The 9,343-nt window shown below is 35.2% G+C and overlaps 1 protein-coding gene across 1 annotated transcript in view; it reads left to right on the top strand.

Moving 5' to 3' along the window:
- Nucleotides 1–645: 645 nt before the first annotated feature.
- Nucleotides 646–9,343, top strand: part of DOP1B (DOP1 leucine zipper like protein B) — a 136,964-nt gene continuing 128,266 nt past the window's right edge. Inside the window, exon 1 of the mRNA XM_044670271.1 lies at nucleotides 646–783. Coding sequence (XP_044526206.1) covers nucleotides 646–783 — 138 coding nt within the window. The remainder of the gene's footprint in view (nucleotides 784–9,343) is intronic.

The following is a 9,343-nucleotide window of genomic DNA, read 5'->3' as shown; positions in this document are numbered from 1 at the left end:
TTGATTTAATGAATAGTATATAGTTAAGCCTTTCTTTTACTTTTGTCATGTTTTTAAAAAGCTTTTTATGCCTTTTTGCTTTAAAGTTTTTTGCTGAAAAGTTGTTGGTTTTTTGCTGAAAAGTTTTAAAGTTCTTTTTTTCTCAGAAAAAAATGAATTGAGCATTAAATATCGTTCTGATTGTTCAAATTTCATCAATGTCAAAAATCTGTGATTTGATCCCTCTGCTTAAATTGAAACTCCTCTGTACCTTATTAACTAAATCTTAGGGAGAATTATTTACAGTTATGAAAATTTAAATGGTTAAATATAAGGTCAACAGCAGGGAGACCTAATTTCATCATTGTGCTTGCTTTTTGAAGAAAAAAGATAGAAGTGTTGATTTTGCATTGCTAGTTTGTCATAATGCCCTTTTGGTAGCATTGCCAAGTTTCCCACAATGAATGATTCTATTAATAAAATAATTTTAAGGCTAAGCAAAATGTTCTTCAAAATGGTATTTATAGATATACTTTTTATATACTGATACATTTTATAGAAGAAAATGTTTTATAGAGTTATATGGTTTATAATATGTGCACATTTGTTTTTGTTTTCTTCTTTTATGTTGGCTTCAGGTATCTTCTCCTGCTGTGAGAATGTAAAATGGATCCAGAAGAGCAAGAGCTGTTTAGTGATTACAGATACAGAAATTATTCTTCAGTGATTGAAAAAGCTTTAAGAAATTTTGAATCATCAAGTGAATGGGCAGATCTGATCTCTTCACTTGGTAGACTCAATAAGGTATTTGAAGAGTGTATTTAACTGAAATATCTGGGAGGTAGGGAGAGGGGTATGGGGAATAATATAAATCTTTTCTAAAAGACCACAACTAATATTCACACTCTATCTAGTATTTTTAACTTGGGATAGCATTCATTCTTTTGGCTAATTGTTTTTCTCCAAAACAAAAACTATGCAAGTTAAGTAGGTGCTAGCAAACTTGAAAAGCTTTTAGTATGGGCCTGGTGACAGACTGCACATTTTATCTTTCAAAAGACACTGGAAGAGGGGCAGCTGGTGGCTCACTAGATTGAGAGACAGGCCTGGAGAAGGAGGGTCCTGGGTTTAGATCTGTCCTCAGACCTTCCTTAGCTGTGCAGTCCTGGGCAAGTCACTTATCCCATTTGACTAGCCTTTATGGCTTTTATTTTATTAACTAAATATATAATTTATAATGTAACCATGGAAAAATATTCTAAATTAAATAAATAATGTTTTGAAGGAAAAAAATATATAAATTATGTTATATATGTATTAAATTCTGGGCTCAAACACCTCAAAAAAAAAGAGTTTCCATGCACATAGCAAAATACAGAAACAAGATTCAATATAAATCTGTGACTCTCCTTTTAAACTGCTTACTTTGGTAAAAAGAAAAAAAAGTAGTACTCTATCCTACATATTATTTTTCAAACTGTTCATCTGTGCTTTCTTATGCACTTCCTTTCATTTTCTTTTGCGCCTTTTAAAAATATTACAGTGTTCCACTTCCCTCATTGTTTTTTTATTCAGTAAACGTTAAAAGAAGTGATGTCTAGCCTCCTCTTTCATGTGTGATTTGGGCCTTTTCATGTATTCATTTCCCTATGGTAGCTATTCCCAAATGGTAACAAAAGCTCATACTTGCCTAAATGACCCAAAAACTGGATTTCCAAAGCCCAGTGGTTTCTTCTGCTTTGTATTTCTTTTACTGAGCAATTTAATAGTCCTACTGACATAGATAGACTGAGAGAGCCTGGTGGCTACTGCCAAAGTTCTCAAGCTCCTGCCACTGCCAGCTTGTCCTACAGCAGGTGTTCCCAACAGCCACTATCATACTTTTTGATAAGGAAGATGACTACTAGCATAAAAATGAACCCAAGCCATGTTCTGTATTGCTAAGAAATATGGAATTTCCATGAACTCTTTGGACTGAGCAGAGCTAAGATGAAGATGAAATCCCTGTTCATCAGTTGCATATGAATAGTAATAACTTTTGCTATTACATTACATACCTTATACATACTGCCTATAATGCATTATGTTGCTTTTACTATTATATACCACTTACTATGTGCCAGGCACTGTGCTAAGCACTTTACAATTTGGTCCTCACAACAACCCTGGAAAGAAGATGTTATTATTATCCCTATTTTACAGATCAGGAAAACTGAGGCAAACAGCTATTAAGTAACTTGCACAGAGTCACACAGCTAGTAAGTATCTTTGATTTGAACTCAGGTCTTTTGACTTCAGATCCAAAACTCTATCTCTGCCCTAAAAGTGTTTCATGTTTTATTCTTTTAAATGTAAATCTTTGGGGAGAACAAAATAGGGAGGACATGATTATATTTCATATATTAGGTATGTATCAAGTGAATATTTATGTATCTTTTGTGTTTTAAACATTTCTTTTTATGATAGAGGAAATAAATAGCTGTCCTTTATCCATTCTGCTTTGTGTGTTAACTACCTTTTTAAAAAGGACCTTGTAAATTCCCTTCAGGAAACCCTACCTATGAATGAAAACTAACTAAAATTTTCATTTGAAATGTTTGCCTCTACTTTTGTGTAGAAGGAGCCAGAGATTTAGAAAAGAGTTTGGCCCTTCTTTTTGGGGTCAGACTAAACCTGATTCATGTGAATTCAGATTCCCCTTCTTGGGGAAGGGTGCTGTCCCTTTTACCTGGAAGATGCTCTTTCCTCACCTCTGCCTCTTGAGAATTCCTTGTATCCTGCAAGATCCAGCTCTGAGGCTATATTCTCTCTTTTTAAAAATTATTATTATTATTATCATTATTCCATTTTTAAAATATTTTTCCATTTTACATGATTTATTTTCTCTCTCTCCCCTCTTCCATCCCCCCTCCCAGAGCTGACAAGCAATTCTACTGAGTTATACAAATGTTATTTGTATACCTATTTCCATATTATTTATTTTTATAATAGAGTAATCTTTTAAATCCAAAACCTATTTCCATATTATTCTTATTTCCATATTATTCATTTACCTATTTCCATATTATTCATTTTTATAATAGAGTAATCTTTTAAATCCAAAACCCCCAATCCTATACCCATACAAACAAGTGATCAGTCATATGTTTTTCTTCTGCATTTTTACTCCCACAGTTCTTTCTCTCCATGCGAATAGTATTCTTTCTCATAAGTCCCTCAGGACTGTCCTGGATCATTGCATTACTATTAGTGGGAAAGTCCATTACATTGGATTATTTCACAATGTTTTACTTTCTGTGTTCATTGTTCTGGTTCTGCTCATTTCACTCTGCATCAATGCATGGAGGTCTTTCAAATTTATATAGAAATCAAGCAGTTCATCAATCCTTACAACACAATGGTATTCCATCACCACCATATAACACAATTTTTTCAGCCAGTCCCCAATTGAAGAACAACCTTTCATTTTCCAGTTTTTTGCCACCACAAAGAGCACAGCTATGAATATTTTTGTACATCCCATTTTATCATCTCTTTGGGGGGTACAAACCTAGTAGTGATGTTGCTGGATCAAAGGGCATACAGTATTTTAAAGTCCTTTTTAATTTAACATAATCAACATTATTCATTTTATATTTTGTAATCTCTTGCTTAGTCTTAAATTCTTTCCTTTTCCATAGATATTCTACGGTATACTATTCTATGTTCACCAAATTTACTTATAATTTCCCTCTTTATATTTAAGTCATTTACCCATTTTGAATTTATCTTGGCATAGGGGGTGAGATGTTGATAAACCTAATTTCAGAGGCTATATTCTCCATGAAGCCCTTCCTAATCCTCTAGCTGCTGATGTCCTCCCTGAAAAAAAAAATTACTTCACATCTCTTTTGTACACACCTATATAAATCCTTTGTAACCTAAAAGGGATGTGTTTCCTCCCCGCCCTTGGTCCATGTGAAAGTACCCAGAAAGGTATTCTCTAGGTACTCAAGATACAAAGTAGTTTGGGTATAGGATGTCCATTTATTTCCATCCCCACAAAAGAATTGTTTTAAAAAAATTCATATGTTGTCATTGACAAAGCAGCAGAGGCAGATAGGATTTTGAGGTATTTTCTTAGGTTCACCTAGATAAGAACATGATCTTGTTACCATATTTGAGCAGCTGTCAGAGCTACTTGGGGATAGGGGTGGGACGTGCCAAGGGTAGAGAAGGGATCCCTCCCCTTTCAAGAGAGACAAGACAGTTGATTTTTCTCTCCTTTTAAAGTCCAAAGGTCCAGAGCCATTACCCTTTATTAACAGACTAAAGCACAGGTCTCAGTACAAGTCAGCTCTACCTATATTCCATAGGATGGCCCATGAGCTCCAATGTAATCTCCTTGTCTTACTAAAATACTGAGTGCAATTCTTGCTTTTTAGGGTTTGGCTGAAGAAATGGTTAATATTATACTAGCCTCTCACTTTAACTTTGTGTCTATTTTAAGTGTATTTCTTAAAAATAGCAAACCATTGAGTTCTATGTTCCATTCTGCAAATGACCAGTTTTACTGGTGGATTTATGTCATCAGTCAAGTCTGTAATTATTTTATACTCCACTAAATCCTATTAATTTTCCTTTAAAAAAAAAGAGGCCAGATAGATACCAGCAGCTTGTTTTGCTTAAAAAAAAAAAAATTGATCCCATTTTCCCTCTGATCTACAGATTCTGTTCTTTTTCTTTCTCTGCACAGTTCAAACACAGATACCCAGATCTTGTATTAAAAATTAAAAAGTCATTCCTGAATAGTAGAAACTTGCTTGTTCAAAACAATTTAATCCTAGTCTCTCCTCTAATCTCTTGACACTGTATTGACCAATAATCTTTTTTTTATACTTGCAAGCCCAATTAGACTGACTCCTTGAGTAGAGCTTTGAAAGAAGCTAGATTCCACAGGAGAGTTATGAGGAGCAGGCTGTACAAAGGTATAGAAATAAGTAATGAAATATCATGCACAGGGAACAACGAGCAGCTAATTAGATTAGGATTAGATGATTAGAAGGAGAATATGTGAAGGAGCGGAATAACGGACCTGGAAAAGTAAGGGGGAACTAAATTGTGAAGGGTTTTAAAAGCCAAACTAAAGAGTTTCTCTTAGAGACAGACCAGGAACTACGGAAGCTTCATGAGCAAGAGAGTAAACTGATCAGACCTTTGTTGTAACAATCCCAGTTTGGTCCCTGTGTAGAAAATAGAGTAGAGACTCTGGAGAAACTAGCAGCAAAGGAGACAATTCAGGAGGCTGTTGCAATAATCCAGGCAGGTGATGGAGCTCTGATGTGGTAGTGGTGGTTATTGTATGAGTGGAGACAAAGGGTAGGCAATGCAGAGATGTTGTAGAGGTGGGGTCTATAGTATTTGGGAACTGATTGGATATGGGGATTGCAGGAGGAAAAGAAGTCAAGGAGAACTCTTAAGATTGCCAGCCTTTGTGACTAGAGGACTAGTGGGACATTGAATAGAAAAAGGGAAGTTGGAGAGAAAAATGGCTTTGACAGCTAGATAAAAAATGAACTGGAATTCATGAACTGGTTGTGTTCATAGTTGTTATTGTTTTAAAATTCAGACCATTTATTTGTAAACAGTATAAGCTCAGTGTATGGCCCTACTGGCTATGTCACATGCTTTCCGTTTCACATTAGCTCTTCATAAGGACCCCTTAAGAAGAGTCAGTTGGAGCAACGGGGTGGCTCAGTGCATTGAGAGCCAGGTCTAGAGATGAGAAGTCCCCATTGTCAAGCCCTTACTGCTATTCTGCCTTAGAACCAATATACAGTATTGATTTTAAGATGGAAGTTAGAGTTTTTACAAAAAACAAAACAATCCTTTGGGCTTTTGTGGATAGCTTTTCTGCATTATAAAGATCACAATAATTAATCATGTTGTGACCAACCTTCTAGTACTAAAACTTCCAAGTTCTTCTAGGTTATATTTGTACCACAAACACCCAGGCTATAAACCAAGCCCATCCTTGAAACATTTCCTGCTTCATAGTACCTGCCAGAGGTCCCCTGCTAATATAGCTTTTAAGAAACCAGGGTGGTACCTCTTATCTTGCAATGAAAAAGTGGAGTGATTCTTTGATAAAGGAATGCTCGCATCTAGAAAAACAGCACCCCTTTTACTTTTCTATAGTCAAGCCAATTCTAAAGATTTCTTCTCTCTCACATTTCAAGAGGATGGTGAATAAAATGGAGCGCCCAGAGGAGTGACTAGGATGACTGATTGAGGATGAAGGTGGTTATGAAATCAGATGTGTGGACAGGCTGTAAGGGGGAAAAAAGACTTAAAGAGGACTTAATTATTATCTTCAAATACCCTAGGGGCTATTCCATAAAGAAAGAAATCAGCTTTTATTTTGTTAACTTTAGAAGACACTGCTAGAAGCAGATTCTTCCTAAGGTTCAACCTAATGAAAAACTTTCTCATGGTTAGGCCTGTTGAAGTAGTGAATTACTTATCTCTGAGCTTTTACTGTATTGTAATAATAATAACTATTATTATTATTGCTAGCATTTTTGTAGCATTTTTAAAAAATGTTTACCTTTTGTCTTAGAATCTATTCTAGTTAACCATTCCAAGTTAGAAAAGTGGTGAGTGGTAAGGGCCAAACAATTGTGGTTAAGTGACTTTCCCAGGGTCACACAGCTAGGAAGGGACTGAGGCCAGATTTAAGCCCAGGACCTCCCATATCTGGGTTTGGCTCTCTATCCACTGAGCCATCTAGCTGCCCTTTTATATAGTGTTTTAAGGTTCCAAAGAACATTATATGTTCTATCTCACTTGTTTCTCACAACAGCCCAGTGTGGTAGATGATTTATGTTCACCATTTTACAGTGAGGAAGATGAAACTTAAAAAGATTAAATGAGATCACACAGCTAGCAAGTGTCTGAGGTAGGATTTAAAGTATGATTTTTGCGATTCCAAGTCCAAAACTTACCTCTGCACTACTGATTTTTATAGGATACATGTGAATACTTTTTAAATTTTTTTATTTTATTTATATTGATTTAACTTAATTGATGATATCAATTATACATGTGAAATAATATAAAACATTTTCAGATTAGCCATCTCACACAAAAAAAGCAAAAAGTAAAACAAGAAAATTATACTTCAATTTACACTCAGAGTTCATCAGTTCTCCTTCTGGAGGTGGATAGCAATTTTTCATCATGAGTGGTTGGAAGTGTCTTGGATCTTTGTATTATTCAGTGTAGTCTTTCACAATTGATCATCATTACAGCAATGCTGTTACTATGAACAATGATTTCCCCATTCTTCTCACTTCACTTTGCATTAGTTCATAGGGCTTACTATGTTTTTTTCTGAAACCACCACGTCATTTCTTATAGCACAATACTGCTCCATCACAGTCATATGCACAACTTGTTTACCATTCCCCAATTGATGAGTTTCCCTTCAATTTCCAATTCTTTGCCTCTACCAAAAGAGGTGCTATAAAGATTTTTGTATATATAGGTCCTTTCTGTTTTTTCTTTAATCTCTTGGGAGTACAGGCCTCGTAGAGGTATTGCTGGATCAAAATTAAAGTATGCACAGTTTTAGAGCCCTGCTGGCATAGTTCCATATTCTTCTCCAAATGTTTACTACTCCCCCAAAAGTTTATTAATATGCCTGTTTTCTTTCTTCCCTCCAGAATGTCATTTCTTTTTTTCTTTTTTTTTATCATCATGAAAAATACTTCTATATTGGTCATTGTTGTAAGAGCACACATACATGACCAACCCCTCTCCCCAATAAAACAGTAAATACACTGATGTAAAAGATGGTATGTTTTGATCTGCATCCATCCAACTCCAACAGTTCTTTCTCTGGAGGTGGATAACATTCCCCATCATAAGTCTGTCAGAATTGTCCCAGGTTGTTGCATTCCAGCATATCTTTTCTGATAGATGTAAGGTGGTACCCTTTGGTTTAATTTGCATTTTTCTAAAACAGTAGTGACAAGTATTTTTTCATGTGACTATAGATTGTGAGGATATGTGAAGGAAATTAAATGACAAATTAGATCCACTGAGGAAAAGCAGTCATAAAGACATATTTATGAGTCTGCTTGGGATTCCACAGCAGGGCCGGAGTCTCAAAATAGCAACTCAAAAAGTATTGTCTTAGCTATAACCAAAATACAGACATCTCTTTAGAAAGCTTCCTTCATTATCGTCCTTCAGTTGTTCATTATTTTGATGATCAAAGAAGCTTCTGTAACATCATGACTAAATGACCCAGCTTCTCTTTTCTCCTAGATTCCTGTAAATCTTCAAATTATTGTCAATATTCCTCAGTTGTTTCGGTTTGTAGAAATGCTTTGGTTAAAGTCTTTTCACAAATAATTTTCTGTGAGAAAGTTACACCCCTAAGAATGGTGTAATGCTTAAATTCTATATTCTATAAAAACTTTTCTTTTTGTCATGATAAATGGTAGACCTTGCCACAATCTCTGTGTGATTTGTGTCTCTTGGATTTCCACTCTTTCTATCTATTTTTTCTCTCTCCCTTGCTTTCACTCTCTAGTGAGGAGCTGCCTCTCTCTCCACAGCTATTATGGTGGGTTTAGCCCCTGATTATCTGACCCTCACAAACATCTGTCACTTATCCGTGGATCTCTTATCACTTATCAATAGGTAGCTCTGATCTCTTCTGAAAGCTGTCCATTCATATCCTTTGACCATTTATCAAATAGGAAATGGCTCTTATTTTTATAAATTTGACTCAGTTCCCTATATGTTTGGGAAACGAGACTTTTATCAGCAAAATTTGCTATAAAATTTTTTGATACTATTTCATTGTCTGTGGTACCTTTTAGCAAAATGTAGTTTTTCTGATTATCTCTTTCAATTAGTCTGTTTTTGCTTTTACTTTGTATGAAACCATAATTGCTACCTCTGCCCTTTTCACTTCAGCTGAAGCATAATAGACCCTATTCCATCCCTTCATTTCAACTCTGTATGTGTCTTTCTGTTCTGAGTGTGTCTCTTGTACACAACATCTAGGTGGATTCTGTTTTCCAATCCATTCTGCTCTCCATTTCCACTTTATGGATTAGCTTATCCCATTCATGGTAAAATTTTCTTCTCTTTATCCTTTTCTCTTTTTATCCTGTTCCTCTTCAAAAGTCTGTCTTGCAAAAAAAATGAAATAAAATAAAATAAAAAGTCTGTCTTGCTTCTAATCACTGCCTTCCCCATGTATTCTTCCCCTTATAATGTCCCCCCATGTCTTTTATCCCCTTTTCCTCCTGTCTCTCTGTTGGGTAAGGTAGATTTCTATGCCTAAGTGGAATATTTATATGTATATATA

The sequence above is a fragment of the Gracilinanus agilis genome, chromosome 3 (genome assembly GCF_016433145.1).
Source record: "Gracilinanus agilis isolate LMUSP501 chromosome 3, AgileGrace, whole genome shotgun sequence".
NCBI lineage: Eukaryota > Metazoa > Chordata > Mammalia > Didelphimorphia > Didelphidae > Gracilinanus > Gracilinanus agilis.
The sequence above is the reverse complement of the archived record's forward strand: the minus strand, read 5'-3'. Positions and strand labels throughout refer to the sequence as shown.